This window comes from Lagopus leucura, unplaced genomic scaffold, assembly GCF_019238085.1.
Source record: "Lagopus leucura isolate 7727_CA_CO unplaced genomic scaffold, USGS_WTPT01 Super-Scaffold_100157, whole genome shotgun sequence".
Taxonomy (NCBI): Eukaryota; Metazoa; Chordata; class Aves; order Galliformes; family Phasianidae; genus Lagopus; species Lagopus leucura.
This window is the reverse complement of record NW_024962334.1, coordinates 41484684-41508547: the sequence shown is the minus strand read 5'-3', so window position 1 is coordinate 41508547 and position 23864 is coordinate 41484684. Positions and strand designations below refer to the sequence as shown.

Here is a 23864-nt window from a genome sequence, read left to right as displayed (position 1 = left end):
AATCAGAACAGCACGGGAGAGAGCTGTAGTTTCTGAAATGCTATAGAATGTCCTCAGAAAGAAACTATTTTTGACAATATTTGCATGGCTAAATTCATTCCACTGTAAATATAAGAAGCATTACTTTTCATGGTAACTACACCATTTTATGGCACAAATTCACAAACATCTTTCAGATTATTATATATCGATGAGTACATTTACATTTATCTGTCATTTATTTCAGATGTTCCATTCCATTTCCATCTGCTGTTGCCTAGATTACTTTCACCCTCCTAAATGGAACATCCTGAGTTGTTAGAGACCAGCAGCTCTGGTAACACTCCTCTATATGGATAAAGAGAAGTCTATATGGATAGTCTATATGGATATTAGCATTATATATATCATTAGTCTATATGGATAAAGAGAAGAACTGTTTCTGTCGTACAAAAATACTGTTATTGTTGATTTTGTTAAAGCTTTTTTAGGTTTCAGTGTGACAGAGAGGCATCATCAAGATATGCGATTAATTTGATGTGAGATTATCAGGTGGAACATCTGTCCACTAGAAAACTTGAATACGTTGTGTAAATATTGGGCCAGGCATGATTTACTTGTTCATATTTGTTTTTATATGTGTGTGGATATCTATCTATCTATCTATCTACACAGCATACTAATTGGTTGCAGAACATAGCAGCGTTTATTTGCCTCTCACATCGCTGTTGGCTTTGTTAAGCCTGTGACAAGAGTGTTCCCCGTGTTCCTGATCTGGATCAGGAGCCTAACCAAAGCCCATTGCACTGTTCTTACAGGCCGTCTGTCCAGTTTCCTTCACAGGGAAACAAGTAGGAAATGGAGGGGTCTGTACTGCTTGCTCAGGGCTCTCCCAGTCTGTGGGGATATGGCTGGAGCACTCAGAAGTGCTTACAAGCTCACTTGTTTGGATGCACCTGTCTGTTATTCCTGTTCTGTGCATCAAACAGATTTAGTATCACAAGACCTCCTGCCAGTGTCATTGGGCGTATTTTATGATCGTGTCCTTAAACAATAGTCGTTTTGTAAGATACATTTTTCTATTAGAATTTAGTCTTTGCCAACTTTTCCCATGTTTATTGTACTGCTGCATGATGGAGTTTCTAGCCTCATTCTTCAACCGTTAGAAATAAATGGCTAAAGCTTGATAATGTTTCAAGTGTGATGGTCAGGGACTTTTCCCATGTTTTAAACTGTAATTTGACTTCTGTCTCCTCTGACTGGTTTCAAGTTTTTGCACTCAAATCCCATGATGGAACTCAATTCTTTAAGTATCATCTGTGATCCAGAGCTAAGAGGGAGAGCAGAGCACATGGCAAATATGCCCTTTGTTTACTGCTTTTAAACTACGATGACTTCAGGCTCCACTCCCAAGGATGCCCAGGATCCAGGCCCCTTGACTACTGTGCAAGAAATGAACAGGCAGCAAAGACTTTTCAAAATAGGGTCTGCAATGCCATCTAGAGGAATATAACAGTGTTTTCAGGAGAAAAAAAACATGCACCATGTCCATAAATCCAAAACTTTAGTCTTGTTGTGAAAGATCAAAAAAGCAAAGCTAAAATCCTTTGTAAGAAAACTGCATGTTAAAAAAATAAGCATTTCTTGTATTTCCAATAAAAAACACACACTAGAAAGTGTGCTAAATACAGTGAAAGCTATGACCCAGAACAAAGTTGCACAAAATTCAGCAAGCGCCTCAGCAGTTCCAGTTCGAAAACACAGCGAGGTGCTGACATGAACTAAACTTCCAAAGACCAAATGGGGATCATGCAAAATACTTTGAATATTGGCAGAAGTATTTCTCCTATGTTGAGGGATGCAAAGAACTGTCTTGAAGAGTATTTAATTATTAAACTGTGTGAAGTGCTTGGTAAGCTTCCTTTGTCAATTTGTGAGGATCAATAGAATAACACATTAGTTTGCAAATCCACTGGAAGAATAAAAAATTCTCATTTGAAATTCAGTGCTGGAAATGACTACTATTAAATCTGAGCACCTGTTTTTGTTCTAGGGATCCTGCCTCAGCCATCCCGTGGGATTAATGACCTTCATTCAGTACCTGTGGCAAAGCTGTTGCTTTGCCAGCATTATCTGTGTTACAGCTGAAACTCTGTGCATAATATTTGTAATTACTAATTTTTTCGACCCTCACTTATCAAAGCTTGCAACCTTTCCCTTTTTTTCTTTTCTTTTTTCTTTTTTTTTTGTTTTTTTTTTTGTTTGTTTGTTTGTTTTTTTGTGCTCAGAGTTGCTACATGCTCAGCTGCAAAAACCTGGGGGCAGGCAGCGAAATACCCATGAAGACCTGCTGCAGAGGCCCAGGAATGCATTTACTGATCTTTACATTAAAAGTGTATTGAAGAGTCACAGAATAATTCAGGTTGGAAGGGACCTCTGCAGGTTATCTAGCTGTGACGTCTGCTTAAACACAACACAACAACACAAGTTGTCCCAGTTACTCAGCAGATTCTCAGCACATACCTGATGAATGAAATTGGGACAGTCAGGTTACCGGAATGTCACAGCTTTCTTCTGATGGTCACTGCTTGCATACCATCTCTGGGGGCTGTTGGATGATCAGGAGTGCATCCCATTGTCCCCAGGCAGGAGCCACCCCTGGACATGGGCACATGCAGCCCCATTGTGAAAAGATCACAACTAGCGTTGTGTGTCCTTGTGTCTACTTCCATATGGAATTAAAAGGGTGGCAGGTAGGCCTCACAGTGAAGTTTATGGCTAGTGAGGACACAGAGGAACACGGGGGAAGACATGCTGGTTTCACTTCAGTTGCAACTGAAGAAACAGATCTGCAGCATTCTGCTCAAATTGGATCCACCGTAGGTGACTGGCAAGCAGTTTTCCCTGCAGATGGTGAGAACAGAGAGCATCGCCTCTATCACATGAATACAGATTAGAGAACTTTACTCCCAGAGCTGCTGTCTAATCTGGCAGCTAAACTCACTGCCTAACACTGAAAGAAATAAAAGTGAATTTCTTACTGTAGTTGCTTTGCAGTTTTCAAATAATGTATTTCAGAAGTTGGCAGAGAATAGTGGCAGCCCAACTGTAACCCTTAGAAATTAGCAGAAGAGCATACAATGATTAGACACTTCATTAACCTGTATAAAAGCATTAAAAAAGCATGTTATTAACTCAAATCTTTCAGAGGTCAGCTACAGCCACAAATGGATCTGGGAACCACCTTAAGTTTTGGTTCTTTCTACCAAATACCGAAATTACGATCAGAGTTTGTCTAGAGGAGAATATAGGTAACTAAAATAATTAAAGCATAGGAAACTAATTTTGGATTCAGCTCTTAGCTGTGAAAACACCTCAAACAACTCTACTGGTAACCATATAGGCAAAACTGCTCTAAGATACAAACTGGTATGGTCCAAAACAGATTAAACACAGCAGGAAATTCTAAGAAGTCTAGTCTTGGCTGAGCCTGTCAAATTAACAACTAAATCCATCTGGAATGTCATATGTAATCATTTCTGCTCTCTGATAAATCTTGTGAATGCATTCTCTCCAAGTGCAGACCCACTGGCCACCTGAAGGGAAGGTTTGTTTTGGATCCCAATCTGGAACATGGAGATACCTGAACAGCACTGGGGCTGACTGGAGGTTTGCCAGCCAGGCACACCTTCTTGTTACGGAGTTATGAACATGAGCATGGTTTTACTCAGCATTTGCTGTCTTTCCAGTAATAAGCAGAAGCCATTTATTCCGCTAAAAAGGAAGATATCTTCTGTAAAAGAAAACCAAACAAAACTGAAAAAAGATCCTGTAATTTTATAGTTAGTATCAATGAAGTGTCCTTTCAAAATACAACACCGACCAGGTAATGAACTCCTGCAGCTTTTCTCTACAGATGATGACAACTTAATACTAAGAATTCAGACACTTTTCAGCTGTTTAAGGAAAAAGGCTTTTATTACAATTACTTAATACAAACATTTTTCTGCAACAGATAGATGAGCCGATGGCACTTCTCTACTTTATCAAGTACATAGCTGTATTTTCTTCTAATATGTGCATTTCCAAGCAGGTGGAATGAAAGAATGCCATGTAGAAATTTGATGGTTCCAAATCCGAGGCAATTACATGCAATTCCAGGTCCTTTTGAAAGCATATTTCATGACATTCATTAGGAAGTAGTAAAATTCTGAGAATTTGATTAATTGATCATTTTATGAGGAAAAAAAAAGCAACACTTAAACTGAGCTTAATTCTTATGTGTGAACTGCTGCTCTTGGACCAAGGCAATCCCAGATATGTGTACAGAATGGGAGAACTCATTGAGAGTGGCTCTGAGAAGGAACTGGGAGGTCCTGATGGATGAAAGGCTGGATGTGAGTCAGCAGTGTGTGCTTGCAGCCCTGAAGACGAACAGTATCCTGGGCTGCATTACCAGAGGGGTGGCAGCAGGGAGAGGGAGGGGACTGTTCCTCTCTGCTCTGCCCTTATGAGGCCCCAGTACTGTTTCCAGGCCTGGGGTCTCCAGCACAATAAAAATGTGTAGCTGTTGGATAGGGCTACAAAGACGTAAGAGGGCTGGAACCCCTCTCATATGAGGAGAGACTGAGGGAGCCGGGCTTGTTTAACTTGGAGAAGGCTCCGGGGAGACCTTCCAGTACTTGAGGGGAGCTTATGAGAAGGAGGGAGAAAGGTTTTTTACACATTCGACAGTGGTAGGATGGAGGCGGGTGCTAGCTTTAAGCTAAAAGAGTGGAGATTTAGCATAGGTGTTACCAGTTACAATTCTTTCCTCAGCGTGCTGTGAGGCACTGGAACAGACTGCCCAGACAAGCTGTGGATGCCCCATCCCTGGCCTGCTCTGGGCAGGCAGACTGGGGGAGCAGCAACCTGCCCACCGCACTGGGCTGGTCCATTCCAACCCAAACCATTTTATGGTTCTATGATTCTGCACTTCTCAGTTCATTTTCTCTGATGTAAAATTCAACAATCTGCCCCCAGAGCAAGGCTACCTAGATTAGAGTGGTTGGTATATATAACTATATTTAAGAGCATAAGAAGCTCTTGTAACATTGCAAATAGGACAGGAATATGAAAATAAATGAGTGCGCATGTGTGTAGAGGGAAACAACACACTGACTTCCATATGAACCATTTATTGAATAAATACATGCATCATAATGTAGAATTACATGAGCAAAAAAGGCAATCCGTACAAAATTAATTACCCTTTGTTCTCATTCAACTCTCACCATTAGCTGCAGCTCTGATAAAGAATTCAAGACAAAATTAAAATTCTTTTATTCCAAACTCATGTGATATGCATGCTGATTTGAGTTTGGGCTATGCCACCGTGGTAAAAGAGAGCTGGTTTTCTCATCAGTGAAGCAGTTATTCTAAAAACAGTTTCAGCAGTAGAGAACATGTTGGTACATACAGGTAACAAAGCTCAGTTTTAGCCACTTCTTAAACTTCTTCATACGTTCATATTTTAAGGCACAGAATAAACAAGAACTACGTGAACAGAGATCAGTTGATATTAAACACATTGACTTGATAATGAGGTGCAATATCCGTCCAGAGGAAAAGTGCTTGTCCTTTCTTCTTCCACACAAACAGAACACTTAGAACTTTGTAACTATGATACAGAGGTTTGATTCCATTATCTAGAACAGCCAGTTACATTCTGATCCAAATTCACAGGGGAGAACTCTTCTAAATAAAGATCATCCACAAATGATTACTGTCAACTGAAAATACTGTTGTTGAATTACCAAAAAAAAATAAAAATCTATCCATTTAAGATTGTTAATTAGGAACTGCACTTCTCTTGAGATCCTATTCCTAACGTGGGGTCCCGAGCTATTTTGAAAACCTATTCTACATAATTTATCCACGTCTTCACTCTGTGATATCACCTTGCATTTACCCAAACACTGCATCTTTTCCTCTGGAGACTTCAGAAGACAAAATACACACTCTTTTTTGTTTAAGTGCAGAAACATCTAACATCTGTCCTCACAGCTCACTTATACCTTGAAACACCAAATCAGTCTAATGACTTATTTGTAGGCTAGGGATGAAACCGGTGAGTCGTTGGCCAAGATGCAGAACCAAAGTCCGTCCACCTCTGGCTGAACCAAGGCAAAGACAGCTGTGCTGAACGACTGCATGTGCATCTCTTAGTTACAGCAGCTTTCACTTCTCTGCATTTCAACAGCATTAACAATCATTCTCTGTCTTTCCATTCCCAACATTTTAATGGAGAACTAGCAAAGAGAATCTAATATGAACAGATGAGTGTATACACATATAGAGACACTCATACATTGTGATATAGAGTGAAGCCTTCAAAAAGAAATGTTTTCTTACAATCAGGCTTGTTTACTAAAATTGTCTTATTCGAACTGTGACAATACAAAGGCCATCACTGTATAGAGATGTATGTATGTCATCTGACAAATGTTCTACCAAACCAAATTCAGACAAACTGAAATGAGTCAAATTCTTAAACTGGAAAATGACAAAAAGCTACATCTATGGTAGGCACTTTGGTACATCTAGTCATGTAGGCATATTCTACATCTAGAATTAAGGTTCTGTCAGTACTTTTACAATAAAGCTAATTTCAGGAGTTTATTATTCTGCTTTAAAATTCTTTCTTGGCTGAGAGATCATTCTAGAATCTTAAACTAAACAACATACTTTGTCTGTCTACTTGCATACTCATCCAAGAAGGAGGCTGCTGGCTCTGAAGGAGCCAAACTGTTCTCTTGGATTCATAATGCACTTTTTTTTTTTAATATAACAGTCAAGAAAACTAGTTCTGGTTACAAAAAAGTTCCCCTTAATTCATAAAACTAGAGCAGTGAGCTCAGCTCTTGAGGCTGATGCTCTTCCTTCAACTCCCAATGTCTACTTTCATCAGGTTGTGCTAGCCGTGTCACTGCTGCTCTTGCACAGACTGTGGCAATGCTTCAGCACCATGCCATGATTTCTCAAGAAAGCTGTGTGGACCACTCCATGCACCAAGCACAGTAAGTAGCAGTGAGGCAACTGTAAAGACAGTTTCAATTCACTTTCACACTTCCTTACATACTGGTGTTCCACTGTAGTATTAGAGAAGGTACAGCATAATAACTATTTAGCACAGCACTGTATAATAAAAATAACATGTTTTGTACATATGCCCACTATATGAACTTACAATGCAAGCTGATTTGTATACCTTATCAGAGAAACAAGGCAGCAAGGACAGTTCTGAACAGCTAGAGATTCTGTTTGTAATACAGACAAAGCCCTGTTCTCATGTCTGCAGAGTGTCTAGTACTGTAGAGTGCAGGAATAAATAACAAAACCCAATGAACCTGTATAATAAAACTCCACAGTTTGTAATGTTTAGTGCATTACATGAAAGCTCAAATTTATAAACTGATTCATGGACCTCTTTTTATACAATATTTATAGAATTTTCCTTTTTCTTTATAATATTCTATAGCATGATTTTTGAATAATACATTTATATATAAATATTAAAATGTTAATGTTTTGTACATTTTAAGTTTGCCACGCCGGGCCAGAAGCATGATAAAGTAAAAACGTTTTTCTGCACTTTGTTTTTGAAGACTATCACAAAATGATAAACATTAAGACCATTGTGCTGCAAAGACAAAAGAGATTCATTTGAAGAAATTAACATGCATTTACAAGAAAATATCTATATCCTTTATCCAATTTTCTTCTCAATTCAAACCAGCATGAAAGAATTATAAAAAAATAGTATATATTTACATAGTACAGTATATCTTGGTGAGATATAAAACAAGGCAGGAAAACAGCAGAACATCTTTTCACTTTCTAATTGGTATAACTGCCATAAAGACCAATTTAAACACAAAGGTTACATTACTGTATTATTGCACATGACAGTAACACGTAAAATTGTGGAGCAAATTAAAATGCAAAGTTTAACAGTGAGAAAGGATATGTCTACATAAAATGGCCGAGCGTTATAAAATTATTGGGGATGTGTCTAACAACTAAATTGGTAAAGCTATAAAAATAATATTGGTACATCTGTGAGAACAATGCTTTAAAAATATATAAAGGTTGGCAAAAGGAGGTGTGGGGAATTGCCAGCATCCATGGGCCTAGCTCACGCCATGTGGTCTTGTACCATCTTCTGTTAAATCATACCTTAAATTAAAAAAAAGGCAAACTTTAAAAAAAAAAAAGTATGCTATTAACACTATTGTTAACACACCAGTTATTGGTAGGTAATATTATTAATAAGGGAAATGTTACACTTACCACTGGGTCCAGCCTTTAGCAAGTTCTTCAGATGCCAGAGGTATCAGTACCTATGGAAAGTTAAATTCATGCTTAATGCATTCTGTCTTTCATTCTGTTTAGTTTTTTAAAGACTAAATTTGAAAATCCTCAATAGTGCAGTACAAGTAATGCCATTAACAAACAAGATATTTTACTATTTACATACCTTCCATCATAGATCTACCTATCAACTGTAGCCTTGTAGCGAGGTCTGAAATTGCTGGCTTTGACCTAAAAATCTGCACCCTTAAGTAAAAACTTCTGAACCAGGCATACAGCAATCAGATGATGTATTTATGCCAACAGTCTTCCTTGTACAATGAAAAATTTAAGGATACCACTCACCACAAACTGACCACAATTCTGATCTATCTTATCCTCTTCACAAAACTTGATTACAGCAATCTGCGTGGCTGTAAGAACCTCCTATTTCTTTTTGGATGCTCAAATCAAATGTGTAGGAAAGAGAGTGATTTAATGAGAGCCTACAGAACGCAAGGCAAAAACACAACAGCTGGTTTTGGTATTGGGAAAGTCTCCAGTAGCAGTTCTTTTTCATGGATTTCACAATCTAGAGTATTAATTACTAAAGCTAAATGTGTTGTGTGCTTCTAGACAACGTGTAATCTTGCTTGTCTTTCTTGTTTGATATAAAGCAAAAGCTATCCTCTCACCGCTACTGCAAATAACATGTCAGAGCCACCTGTTCAAGACTACCAATTTTGTCAGACCATTTTCTGAGATATCCCTAGTTTTCTACTGGTTATTTCCTTTCTCTGGTTCTATAATTACTACATCAGACATGCAGGGTTTTTTTTTTGTAACTGCCAGCCTCAAAACTCACCATTCTTTAAAAGATGACCACCCCGCTGTCTGATACCTGTCCTCTCATCCTCTGCAATTTATTCCTTCCCTTCTTGAAGTCTGACATCTAAGCCATTTTTAAAAGCTTACTACCTGAATCGAGTCAGTCAGTCAACACTAACAAACTCATATCACAAGAGGACTTTAGTCTCTATATAACAACATACTGTATGAAAGGAATTTATTTTTAACTTACTTTGCCAAGAAGCCCTTTGTCTTTGGACAAGAAACCACCGCTGTTCTTCACTGCTACATCGAGTGTTCTTCTCTGTACTTCAGGCAGGGAAACACTGAAATCAAATCTGACAGGCAAGTGATGTTTTAGAGAGAATTTCATAGCTTAAGTGCGAATTCAGATCCTAAAGCTAAACAACAATTCAGATGAAAATCAAATCATCTCCTTTGGCAAACTACAGAAAAAGGAAAAAAGCTTGGAGATAAACGAGATTTTAAAAATCCCAAAGTTCTGCCAAAATACTTTCCTCTATACTATGATCATTATCAATACTCAGCATCAACACCAGATATTAGAGACTTCTGTCCAGCAGTAAAAACAAGTAAAGAAAGCAAAGGCATCCTGATATCTTGACAGCTCAGCACCAGAAAAGAGAACAAAAACTAATTGGTCTTGATTCTCATTCCTCTAGAGCTTGTTTTCACACTAAAGAAACCTACTAACTTTTAAGAGACAATGAAACTTATGAAGAATTAGTACTTGACTGTACCACAATCAACATCTGTTTGTCACTACAGCTCTTAAACAGCTTTGTGGTTTTCCAATATCCTTTACCTCAAAGGGCACAGTAAAAGCAACCTGGAATAAATAGGAGTGAATTGCACTACCAGCTACACCTGCCAGAGCCTCCAGCTGACCATCTGCCCAACTAGAGCACACTGCTTCTTAGCTACCAGCACAAACAGCGTGTAACAGACATGGCATAAGGCAGAAGAGAGAAAGGGCTGGTAACAGAGTGAGCAGGGCTACAGGCAGAACAGGGAATGGGAGGATGGGAAGAGCTGTTACAACTGAAGAACGAGGTATGACCAAATCTGCTGGTGACAACTGGGAGGTCCAACAGCACACATTTAGGTAAGTAGAGAAGTCTTGGTTTGTGAGCTTTATGATTAGATGACCTGAAACTACCACACACAATTTAGAACATACATTTGATCAAACACTGGGTTTAATGTCTTCTTTGATACATGTGTTTTTCTTCTTCCCGATCTTCTCTTATCAGGCAGTAAATACATTCGAACATATGGATCAGATCCTTCTTCTGAAAATGCAATTAGATTTCTGTGACAAGTGAAAAACAAGGAAAAATGCTTTAGAAAATAAATGAAACACCGCTAAATATATCTACATCACTGTCTCTTCATTTGGCACTTTTTACTTAACCTTCTTTTCATCACCACATACATATTTTTGGTGTTTCTCATGCATCAAGTCCAAATTTGCCGGAAAAAAAAAAAATCTCTAGAAATAAAGCACATAAATCATTTGTGGAACATCCTGCACATAGTATGGGCAGGATGGTTACAACCTGATATGTAGAACAGTGAAAAAAAAAACACCTGAAAAATACCAAGCAGTAACTTGTACAAAATCAGAAAAACTGCAGGCAGAGAGCAGAGCTGAGAACACAGTGTTTCTTAAATTACAATTCAGTGTGTAGGGATGGCTTTCCAAAAATCACGTGATTTTTGTTATTCTATGAAAAACTCGAGGCTCTTCACACAGCTTCTAGATACTACCAATAGAAATTTACACACCATCTGAAACTACAATCAGATGCAGGCAAATAAAAAAATCACAGCAAAGTCTTCAACAAAGTTTTTACTGCTCTCTGTATGACTTAGTATATTCACAATTACAGCCAGCATGTAATTTTGAAAGCAACAAAGACGGTCCACACAATCAACTTCAGAGAGTTAGTCAAGCTGTGCTAATGTTTACAAAGAAACATGCACAGAAATAAAGTTTGGTCTCTGATGCTCACCTGCAGGAATGCACCACCACGATCAATTTGTTTCTTTGTGAACTATGACGAATTGTTAGCTGTACCTGTCCTAACGGAGACTGCCCCAGAGTTGTTCCACTGTGGGGGAAAAAGCAGAACAAAAGCTCAGTTCTGAAAAAGCACGTTTACAGTAAGATCCAACTGAAGTACATAATGAGGAATATTTATCCATTTCCATTTCTGCTTTATCAATGTGAAAGAAGAGAGCGCACAAAAGTGAGCATTGTGAGTGTATCATTATGCTTGTAGTTTAGGTCTTTGTCCAACAGCTCCATTCATCAAAAGAAACAGCTTGAATTCCTGTCAACTACAGGAAAAGAGAAAAAACAACTTAGATGCAAAAACAACGAATTAATATCATACTTTTCAAGTTGCCGTAGTCTTTGCCGGAGCTCCTGTGTGGCAATGGGCAGAGATATGTCTGAGGCTATGCTAGGAGTTGGTTCTTTGACTGAGAGATGGCTGGGAGAATAATTGAAGTTAGAGGCATGAAGACTAGAGGAACTTCGGCTGAGATCTGTTGGCCATTGTGGGCTCGCATTAGGAGGATGGCTCTTTTCAGCCACATCAGCCTTTTTATCACCGTCTGTCGCTGGGGAAGCTGGAGCATGTTTGCTTGAGTCGAGCGGTGGTGAGACAGGAACCTGAGGCTTAAAAGATGATTTTCTTGCATCTTTGGAAACAGACGGCCTTTTCACTTGTGCTGAGTGTTGATGATCTGGAGATCTTGCTTGCTTTTCAAGAGAAAGGACCTAGATATAGTAAAAAGATGTACAATGTTAAAATACTACAAAAAAGAGGAACATGTTTGTTTCTTCAAGAGTACTACTGACAAGGTGTTCACTTAAGATAGTAAACCAGGACAAAAAATGCTACCTCTAACTCTACAATAGACATTGTGACACAATCTATCTACTATCTACCTCATAAGGCTAGAATACCAGAAGTCATATTAGTTGTAAACACGCTTAAATATTCACAGTTTGAAAAAATTTAAGAGTACCCTGAGTGCAATCTTCATGTTTATAGTGCTGTTTGGACCAGAGTTGCTCAACTGGAACCGCTGATGCATCGTCAAATCTTCACTCTCCAGCAACTGGCTTAGAGGCAGTTTGAAGTTCCCTAGAGAACATTGGTGCTGTTCATCCCTCACCTGAAGGAATACAGAAGCTCAGTAACATGGCACCATGTAATTGGAAATATTCAGAGAAAGGAAACAACAGTTTTATTTAAAAACAAAAGCAGTAATGCATGCAGAACACAGTTCTTCAGCCAAGTTTTCCTGATCATAAATTTACACTGAAGAAGACAATAGCAAATATGCTCCACACCTATTACACTTCCATCTTCCACAGCAAAAGCAAGACAGAAGATTAACCATCAGATCTACATCTAATTGATCCCTGATCTGTGGTTTCCAAATGATCTGTGCAAAATGAATTCCAAGAATTGTTAGAGGAAGGATGCAAATGGCACGTTGACAGCAAAAGGGACATTTGGATAAAGCGAAGACTTCCTCAGTATAAGAAAAGAAATAAATCAACCATACATAACAGCATTTCTGTTTGTAATTGAGAAGACTGTTAAGATTCAAAACAGACAGCAAAATCTACTTTTGTTTGTACTTTTAAAATATGACAACTATCAACTGTTATGTTCTTCTGAGAGACTGGTTATAATCTTTTTTACTTTTAGCAGTAAATGCAAACAAACGTTTCATTGCCTATTTTTCAAGTATAAAATTAATGGTGTTCACAATATGACATTCATGTCATAACAGTTGTAACACCTGAATATTGCTACTGAAATGCCTTAGAAAAGAAAGATATCTAAAGCATACCTCAACTTCAAGATCCTGTCTTTTGGGATTGTGTACAAAGAAAGTGAAGTTTTCCTCCCATACTGGTTCATTGGTCTTGTATCGAATCTAAAATTAGAGAATAATAGGAAGCAGACAAATTATTAAAAAAAAAGTCTAATTAAGCTAGTGTCAAGAGTACATTTTTTTTTAATTTATCTTTGCAAAATACAAAAAGGGACCTTCAAAGGTCATCCTGTCCAACTTCCCTCCAAGGAACAGGGACACCTACAGCTCCATCAGGAGCCCTGTCCAGCCTGACCTCGAGTGTCTCCAGGGATGGGGCATCCACCACCCCTCTGGGCAATCTGTGCCAGTGCTTCACTACCCTTATTGTGAATAATTTTTTTCTTATATCCAGTCTAAATCTGTGACCAGTTTTGGTCCCATTCTCCATTTAAGAGCCATTAAAGCAGCTGTTGAGGGTCTACTGGAAGACCATGAAGATGATCAGTGAGTTGGAGAACTTGAAACATGAAAGAGGTTTGAAGGAATTGGGTTTCTTTTAGAGACAAAGATGTGCAAGGGCGATGGGATTGCAATATTCCATTATGTGAAAGACAGCTATTGACCAGTTGGGGATACTCTTTCACAAGGGTACACAGTGACAGCAGAAGAGACAACAACCACCAAGTTCTTAAGGTGAATTTTTGTCTACATATGTTAAAAAAATTATTTACCATGAGAACAACTAAACACTGGAATAGGTTGCTCATAGAAGTGGAACGTCATTTTCTGGAAATATTCAAGACAGCTACATAGTACTTGGCTCATCTAAGGTCCTTCTTAAGTGGTATCACAGAATGCCTTGTGTTGGAAAGTACCTTAAAGCCAGTTCAATTTCAACTCTCTTGCACAAAGCAGAGCTGCCAGCCACCAGATCAGGCTGTCCAGGGCCCCATCCAACCTGGTCCAACTCCAGCGATTGGGCAACCACAGCATTTCTTGGATGTCTGTTCCAGTGCCTTACCACTGGATCTGAGTACAAATTTTTCCTCCTAATATCTTATCTTAATCTCCCCTCCTTTGTCAAGACTGTGTAAAAAGTCAGTCTTCCTCCCGATTATAAGCTTCCCTCCAGTACTGGAAAGCTGCAATGAGGCCTCCATTGTCTTCGCCAAACAGAACAAGTGCAACTCCCTCAATCTTTCCTCCTAGGAGACGTGCTCCAGCCCTCTGATCATCTTTGTGGCCCTCCTCTGGACCTGCTCCAATATCTTTTGTGTGCTGGGGTCCCCAGGCTGGACACAGTACTCCTGATGTGGCTTCATGAGGGCACAGCAAAGAGGAACAATCCCCTCCATTTCCCTGCTGGCCACCCCTCTTTTGATGCAGCCCCAGATACAGTTGGCCTTCCAGGCTGTAAGTACTCATTGCTGGCTTCTCATCCACACAGAACCACCGATTTCATAAAATTGATCCTGATGATCTTCAGAAATTCCTTCCAAACTGGATATTTCTGTAACTCTGTGATTCTACACATTTTATCTTGATCAGTGTTTTTGAAGCCTGCTCTTTGTGTACAGTGTTACTTACACAACCACTATGGTAGAAATCCCAGTTGCAGATCACAACCTACTGCAAATGGACAGTAGTTACTACTACTAAATAGTAATTAATACTACTAAAATAGTTACAAATCTGGTCTCTCCTCAAGGACAGCTTGAATTAAGTACCTATCCAATTCTTGGCTTTCTGGTGGCAGTTTCAGTTCAGATGACACATTTTAGTGCAGTGAATGCACTCATCCACTTCACAGCCAACACCAAGTGAACACAGCCACCAAATGCCTACAGACAGAACCAGACATTGAGAGCAACAACTTACCTTACTTTCCTGTGCCTTATGTCCAACTGACAGCAAAACAAGCGGGTTGGGATTGCTGTTTAGTTTCTTTCCTGACTGGTAAAGAAAAAGCAAAAATTTTGTCCTCAGAATAAACTCCCCTCCTAATTGCCTCCTCTGAAACTTATATGTTTTCATCTCAGAAGTACAAATCATTTGCATTCTATTATATGTGCATCTACTATTCTCAACATTGTACAATTTTATTCAACAGGCTGGAATAGCAGTCTTGTTAGTAAGTTGAAAACACATTAACACAAAGGTGTCAAACTATTCCAAGTAAGCTAAAATATACCACTAGAATTAAACAGGAGTTTTAAACTCCTTTCTGTTTTCTTTGGATGAAACTGATAAAATGCAAACTGCTATCTTTTAATGAGCATTAAAACAACTCCCAGAATCCATGGAGCATAGTTAACATTGCAAAACGAGAATTTCATGCAGATGGGAGATATGGAGAAAACACAAACTTGGGAAATCACTTTATGTTATACTGCAGTAGATTAATTAAAATGGATGTAATATCAGAACATTGATTTTCTCCCCTTTTCACTTTGGGGGGAAAGAAGATACACTATAATGTACCTAATGTATATTTCTACAGTTTACCCAATTCTCTTTATCAGAGAATCAATTATCTACCATATCTGAGCCTTGCTCACCAGCTGTATAGCATTACATCAAACTGTGAAAATAAACACGGGTTTAGAATCAAATCATATACACAAAGATACATTCTGAACTACATATTTATTAAAAAAAAAAAAAACAACTTAATTTACATGACAAAGAAAGTTAGACATGAAAGTTAACCATCTCAAGTAGGTGTTAATGAAGTTTTAAAAGCCTAGAAAATATAGTATGCATGGTTAATGATATACTTTGAGCTCTACTCTGTAGGAAATTGTTCATAGGCACTGTAAACAGCAAGTTAGTTAAGATGTGCTTAATGCATGTAAGGTCACAACCAATTCAAATAATCTAAAATTTAAGAATGAGAGTATTTGAGATATTTTTGGATCTGAATTTACATCTTTGACATCATCGTACTTTCACTAGTACTACTTGATTTTAACGTTACACACTGGTTATAACAATGCTTCCCTTTAGAAAAAAAAGCTGGTAGGAAATAACTCCTTTCTTGGATGAATGCTGCATCTCTTTTTGTGATTTGTAATCAAAACAGTGTGGCTCTAAGCAGAGGCAATGGAACACAAAGGTTTATAGAATACAGAGAAAGCTGGATTACACTCTAACTGGTGGGGTTAAAAATAGTAAGAGAAATTTGTTCCATAAAAAGGTGCCTAAAGTTTCCTTTCTTCATAAAATCAAGAAACTACCCAAGTTTGCAAAAAGACCATTTCTATTTATGCATCAGAATAAGGAACATTTTAAATTCATGCTAAATAGGTAGTAATATATACACACACACACGATGTACCACTAACATCTGCCACTGACAGATTTGCTGTTGACAGGATATTCAGACTATCTGAGCTTGCCTATTGACCAAGTTCTTCAGCTAAGAACTTGGCTTACGCCTTCCAACTCTGCTTCTCAACACCATGTCTTCCATATCACATGGCTGGGTTGAATATATTCAGCATTTATATAAATGATGTAAAACCTTCTGAAAACATCTAACAGAAGAATTTCAAAACCACGTTAAGATACTGGTTAGTCACTCAAAATTGATCAGTGAAGCACTGTTCAGTATATAAAAGATGTCTTAGCTTTCATGTCAGCTTGGATCTTTAAATATTAATTCATACCAGTTCTCAGGAATACTTCATATTGATCTCCAAAAGCAGCCTATACTCACTGATGCAAAATTCAAACTCCCCAGACCACAGTACTTCACCAGACTCTTAGCCACTTCTTGAAACTGAAAATAAAACTGAATTGTTCTAAAGAAATTCCATCCACCATTGGAAGAGAAACGTTGCAGTGTTTGTGCATTTCCAATTACTACTGCGACCTTAAATGGACAACTGTGTTAATTTTACCTTTAGGGCTTTCTGAACAGCAGACTTCTTCAAGCCATCAGGATTAAATTCTAATGGATTATGCTTTTAAGTCAAGAGAGAATGAACACAGGAAGGGTTAATAAAGTCATGCAAAGAAGCAATTTCATTAGGTTAATTATTACATGACAACACAGGACAAAGCAAAAATAAATAAATAAATAAATAAAAGAAAAAAAAAAAGAAAAGAAAAGAAAAGTAAAGGAAAAAAACTCCAAAAAAAGATCACAACAATATTTCTAATAAAACACTGAAGGAATCACCCAAGTAAATAAATAAATAAAATCTGGCAAAACTTTTGCTTTCTGTCCTCTCTGGATGTTTGTATTGTGCTTTAAAAATAAGATAGACACTTTCCACTTCTATTTCCCTTACCAAATCTTCTAAAAATAATAAAGAAAGTTCATGAAATAATGGTTTGGTGGGTTTTTTTGTTTTGGTTTTTGTTTTTTTTTTTAGTATATATTATATTATTGTTTCAAAGGATTTTAAAAGCGCCGAACAATTATAAAAGTAGGCAGCCAATGATTTGTGGCTATTGAGCATGTCTCAGTTCCTCTGGAATCACAGCAAGGACAGGCCAAGAGGGATATTAGCTGGGGCAAATATGTTTAAGCCAGACTTCAGTTGAAAAGGGAACAAGCTACAGGTCCACGAGGAAGAGGGCTGAAAGGCTTGGAGGGAGGAGACTATGAGAAGAAATGGGAGCATTCAGTAAAGAAAGCCAATAAAGGACTTGTCTTGGGTGACAAAATTGTTTTGCTGTGGTTCTGTCTCTACAATTACATGGAAAGGGGATGGTAATCCAAAAACTACACCAATAACTGCAATGATGGAATAAATCATTAGGGTGGCATTCTGTAATGGCCAATGACATTTGCAGTAGATCCTAACAAACCCACACATTACGCGGCAACTAACAAGCTGTTTTATTACTAAGCCAGATGCTAATTTGATGTGCTTTGGAGTACAACTTCTTACTTCTGTTAACACACTAATTCTTTCCTGGGGTTCAAATGGTGTTTTAGCAGTTTCTAAATCTCAGCTGATGACCAGAAGACAATCACTGATCTGTAAGAGCTGATTTAAAATATGGATAATTTATGTTACACATACAACAAGTGTAATCATGAACTAATGATATCATAACAATAGCATTATGCATTTTCAGAAATTATAGTAAGAACATTACTCAAATTCCTTATCGTCAGATACCTCAGGTTTAGACGTGTAAATATCTGAATTAGGAGTTTTCAATCTAGGCTCCCGGCAATCAATAAAAGCATCTAGAAAGAATTAGAGCACTCAGGACTTTGGATTTTCCTCTCCTCCATATAAAGCAAACCTTTTTAGGGCCACTAAGAACATACACACCCACAAAAGATAACTCAGACATGTCAATTTTACACCTGGACTTAGAGGTGCGAATGTTTGCGTAACACCTCACCCTTGAAGAAGCCCTTAAAAACAAGGTGTGGTTCTAAGACTGTGCTGAAGCTGTTATCTCCAGCCTAGACGGTCCTCTCCTCCCTCCTGCCTGCAGTCAATAATCCAGTCCCCTGCTTGCTGCCAGTCTGGCAGCCATGCACTGCAGAACATGCACCGTAACAGCACTGCTGGAGGAAACTTAGACCTGGCTATCTTAAAACACTTCTATGCTGACTCCAAGAGAGCTTCAGGGATTTGGAAAGCTTTGTCTTGCATGTGAACAGGTGCCATTCTGTCCACCTGACACGCTGTAATACAATGACCCTCGGATTGACAAAAACACCAGGACTTTGCTTTTATCAGAAATTTTGATCGTTATTTTCTTATGATCTACCTGTACTTTCTATAATTACAGCAGCAACTGCTTATCGGCTGTCAACTGAAGCATGCAGTACATTGTTTGAAGCCTTACAACACCTATATGCAATGTGTATTTCCCCACAAATATAAATACATATGGTAATAAACTGGTAATAAATAAATCTTATATGTTAAATTTTAACACACTTTGGTAATGGATGCAAAGGTTTTGATACTTTCAGATGGACTTCTATAAAGAAACTAATTGAAAGGACCGAAAAAAGGATTTTGTTTTGTTGGTTTTTTTAAAGAAAGAAGAGTGTATTTAAATCACTGATATGAAACAAAAGTAGCAGGCTACAAAGTAAATCTGCACTACCTACAACTTACTGGCAAAAGAGTTTTTATTCTCAACAAACACTCATTCCTCCAGGGGACGCAATGGTTGTGTTTACAGATCTAAGCTTTCACATTGATTTGCAATCATCTTTTAATGCTAAATTCAAGGAAAAAATACTAACTTGTGGTTCTCCTTAGCTTGGATTTAACCAACTACAGACTAACTTGGGGGGGGGGAAATGAAATAAAAAGGAGCTTGGGAATTTGCAAAACAAGGAGCAATATGGAGTGAAACAGAATTTACAAGGGAATTTCAGAGTCTGGTGATGCACAAAGAGTCGCAGCCATTTTAAAGTTTTTAAGGAACACTCGAACCTGTGTGGACAGGTTACAAGTTCTTGCAAACATTGAGTGCATCACAGTTTAACAAAATGCTAGGGATGTTGGTTGTAGTATTTCGTACTGTTTCGTTTTTCTGCAGTAAAAACCAACACGTGACCAGCACCCAGTGTGCTAGGATAGTATGCATTTTATTTCTCAAATTGAATCACAGATTTCAGTTAAATGGAAGAGCTTTTGTAGCAAAACTTATATTGGGTTTTTATCAGAAAAAAAGTTAGTTACTTACCCAATGGTATGCTGACCAATGAAATTTAAATAGCCTTTAAAATGCAAGAAAAATAGCACAAAAAACAATGCACACTTGTTGAAACCATGCAGCAAAACAAATTGCATGCTCTCATTCCACTAGAGTGAGTGGCTTTAGTAGCACTAATCCACACTCTGGCAGATAAAAGGTACAATACAAATAATACCAGAGAACTCACAAATAGTGCTCTATAGAGTGAGGTAGTGTTTTCACAAAAGACTAGTCCCGATGCTCTCCTCTCTTTTAAGTATCCACACCCAAAGTTTCCCTCGTAGATACTCTTAGGAAGATGGAAATGGAAGGAGAAAGCAGAGTGATGGGATTGTGGCAGAATGAATGCTTAAGCAGCTTTACTACACAAGAAAGTTAAAGAAAACAGTCAAAGGATTCCAGAGAAAACAGCAGATACAAAAATATTTGTCATTACAAATAGTCTCATCTGTTAAACAACTTTCTGAAGCACACTAAGGTGAAAAGTTTTTATTACTTAATAGCACTTTATTGATTTACTCTTGGTAGCTCAGATTTGCGTGGCAGACCCAACTAAGAATTTAGAAACCAGACTTCTAAGGCATTTCTCTTTCACATAAAACATATTTCTGATAAATCATCCTAGAGCTCAGAAGTTCACAACTTGTGATGATGAAAATGAAGATGCAAAAGAGAAACTTATGATAATGATCCACTGTAAGTGAAAGAAAATAAGGCCAATACCAAATCTGAAATGTACCTGTGATCAGCAATAACTTAACAATATTGAAGATAATAAAAAGTTCTTATTCATTCAAAAAATATTTCAATTTTAGCAAAGAACTCATGGATAAAAGTCCTCAAAGCTATTAATAAAGAGCATAATTTTAAGCGAGAACTCACTGTCTTTTAACTTTTGTTCCTCATAAATATACGCAATACTGACGAGCAATTAGTTTTACTATTATATAGTATGTATATTATATAATAGTACATAAATATATAAAAATATATATTAAAAATTTACTACATTAACCCAATCAACAAATACAACATGAGAAACTAGCAGACTTCCATGTTTAGTCTCGTAACTGTTGCTCCATATCACAAACTAATGGACATCAGAAGGCTGTCTTTACTACTATTTGCTGCATTTTATTATGGAACTCTCTGGCAGGATCTAATTATTGCTGTTAAAGAATCTATGGAAAACATTCCAGTTCTGTCACATGATGAAGTCATCCCATGGTATTTTTATCCCCAACTCCTTAATCAAAAAGCCTTTGTATCTGTTTCTTGTACAATGTGAATTTCACACAATGTTGTATTTATTACTGCTGTAAATGTAATTTTTAACTTTTGTTGCTACTTTCCTTTGTATTCTTCATAACACATAACTGGACAGAGAATAACTTGCAATTAAATACTGAGTTTTCCATAACAAATATTTCTATGGCCTGGCAGAGCAAGAAAATGAAAGGGATAAACAGGTCTCACATTATGACCATCCTTGTTCCCAGCCCCACCCAGGCAGTCCTATACTGTAAGCAGAACATCAGACAGCAGTAAGAAATTTGAGATCGTGTTCCCAAATTACCTCACTACTCAGCTGTGTGTGAGGAACTTCCTCTTTCTGTGCTCTACAGCTCAGAGATCTACTAATCAAAAGTACTGATTAAGACACTGACATGAAAATACTGTCTCACACAGTAGGCTAACTTAAGGCTTGCAATCAAACCATTCTGATGAAGGGAGACAATGTTGCAGAATATTTAAAATAAGAAGGAAAAGAAACTAAAATTTATGACAAAACTTGTAAGTATTTGCTGGAAAAGCTATTAACAGAAGCAAATAGACATCATTTCAAATGGCAACCTGACAGACATCTCATACAAACATCCTGCCACTGCAATATCAACAACACAGCTGATATTTTATGCTGAAGGACTTTATTTCCTTCAAATCTACCACAAATTGCCTAAACCAAAGGAAGCAAGTTTACCTGAATTCAAGGGAGTAGGCCTTTTCCCAGTTAGTTCTTAAAATTCCCCATGCTGATCCCATACTATTTATGGACAACACTGCATAATAAAAACATGCAGCCTTTCAAGTCCAGGAAAGGAGCATTCTTTAAAGAAAAAATCACGCCTATTGAAGAGTCATGTCTTTTAAATACACGTATACATGACCATACGACTAGAAATACGGACCTTACATTACACGTTTTGAAAAAAGAGGAAGTGTAGAACACATGGCTTAATGTGTGTTAGTGAAGCAGTGTGCCATACTACCAAGCAAGACATGCTGGAAAATAAGCAAGAGATACCTATGATGGAAGGTATCCACAAGAACATAACTTACGGGCAGGTTTCTTGCTGAGTCCAGGTAGAGAATCAGCAATGCAGAAGACAGCCCATCATTGGCTTGGTCTTTATCAGCTCTAATGCTTGTTAATACCTAAATCAAAAACATACTGTGAGCTTTCCAGTAAATCAAATAACAACAATATTATTTCTGTCCCACTCCTGAAAAGTATTTTACAAACAACTCCCCAAAGCCAAACATTCACAAATGCACACTATAAAATACACAACACCTTTTTAAGACTTCATACAGATACAGGTATTTCCATCAACTCCACCTCACTTCTTAAGTATCTTTTTTCACATTGGAAAGATTATATGTCATTGTCAGCTTTATCTCCAATGAAATGTTATCTCAATGAAATGTTAGCTGATGGTTTTTTGAAATCATAAGATTAAGAAAAAAGAAAAAAAAGTGAAAATGCATTTTAAAATCCCATGCCACAAAAGTACAGACAGGTAGGACTCATTTGAGATTACTAAAGAAAGACAGCTTGAAATAAAGTTAGAGATTTATCCACATTTACTACAACTAGAGAATAAATTACTTACATATTTAAAAAAAAAAACAAAAAACAAAAAAAAAGAAAAGGAAAAAATCTAGAAGACAAGTAATGCGTTCCTTAAATACCTTGTCCAGGTTTTCTGCTGTTGGCATCAATGTGAGCCATTCCAGTTTTAAATGCAGTTTTCCTTTGGACACCTCATCCAAAGTAAACCACTGAAAGTTAAGCAAAGTAACGTGAAATAACCGGACAAACAAATACATAACTGTAGCTGGCTCTGCAGGAAATTTAGGAAATGCTAAGGCACACTGGAAAAATCACTAGAGCTGAAATCTGCAAAACCCAAAAATACCTCAAAAGACCTAATTTGTTAAACCATTTATTAAAATATCAAAAGAATTCTTTGAGTTCTTTAAATCTGGTCTGCAAACACAAACTCTGAGTAACATTACTGTAAAACTGCTCCTGCATGTAGGATAAAAATTCCATCTTCTTCTAAATTAGTTTAATTAGTTTAAGTCTAAAAGTAGTTAATCCAGTGGTTATTCCAAGAAAGTGTCCTCACTAAACACTTATGTCACTGTTTCCTGCATTCATATATTGGTAATCTTAAGCTCCAAAGACAGAAGAAGAGTAAGAAGAATGCCATCATTCTCAGCTATCAGCTATCTTTAAACTACTGCGCTGCTTGTCATGGAATCTATTTCTCTAGCATTAAGGTTATTCAAGCACAGAACTACAGAAAAAAAAAATACAAGAACTAAATACACAACATATGCTCTGTTTTGGCTTTGGTCTTTTGTTTTTCCTTTTCTATTGTTTAAAAAAAAAGAACTTAACCAACACTTACCTCATCTAAAAGTCGCTCCTTTTCAACCTCAATTAAATCTATCATCAAACTAGGAAAAAAAAAAAACACAAATATGGTGTATTAGACAAGCACCGAGAAATTACAGAGCTCAAACCCCACCCTGTTCTTGTTGGAAATCCAGGCTTCCAGAGAGAGCAAGAGAGCAGAACAATATTATTCTTTTAGCCCCTAAGAAAGAAAGAAAGAAAAAGAAGTAGGGAATAAAATGGCTGAGCCAGAAGGAATGCAGCATGATAGAAAATATGTCTATACTAGAGCCCATTCTGTAGCTAAGGGAGAAACTAGCAAAGTACGGCTCACATACATATGACAAAACTCTCCAAACAGTGACCACAACCAACCTACCAACTGGAAATACCCCCTGGACACATGACCAAATTCATGCCTTAGTACTGTTTGGAAGAATACTAGTTTGCACAAGCCGAGAGTGTACCA

At 37.5% G+C, this 23864-nt stretch overlaps 1 protein-coding gene across 3 annotated transcripts in view; it reads right to left on the bottom strand.

The window, feature by feature from the left end:
- Nucleotides 1–5140: 5140 nt before the first annotated feature.
- Nucleotides 5141–23864, bottom strand: part of ESYT2 (extended synaptotagmin 2) — a 67279-nt gene continuing 48555 nt past the window's right edge. The window contains exons 11-23 of one of the 3 annotated variants that reach the window (XM_042888536.1): nucleotides 23409–23457; nucleotides 22684–22773; nucleotides 22051–22146; nucleotides 19898–19999; nucleotides 14902–14976; nucleotides 13057–13143; nucleotides 12220–12369; nucleotides 11580–11968; nucleotides 11196–11294; nucleotides 10361–10492; nucleotides 9392–9497; nucleotides 8311–8360; nucleotides 5141–8196 (exon numbers count right to left, since the gene is read on the bottom strand). In XM_042888536.1, coding sequence (XP_042744470.1) covers nucleotides 8151–8196; nucleotides 8311–8360; nucleotides 9392–9497; nucleotides 10361–10492; nucleotides 11196–11294; nucleotides 11580–11968; nucleotides 12220–12369; nucleotides 13057–13143; nucleotides 14902–14976; nucleotides 19898–19999; nucleotides 22051–22146; nucleotides 22684–22773; nucleotides 23409–23457 — 1471 coding nt within the window. In that variant the 3' untranslated portion in view covers nucleotides 5141–8150. Of the gene's footprint in view, nucleotides 8197–8310; nucleotides 8361–9391; nucleotides 9498–10360; nucleotides 10493–11195; nucleotides 11295–11579; nucleotides 11969–12219; nucleotides 12370–13056; nucleotides 13144–14901; nucleotides 14977–16925; nucleotides 16989–19897; nucleotides 20000–22050; nucleotides 22147–22683; nucleotides 22774–23408; nucleotides 23458–23864 lie in introns of all 3 variants that reach the window. The other 2 variants (XM_042888537.1, XM_042888538.1) reach the window with 2 other exon arrangements.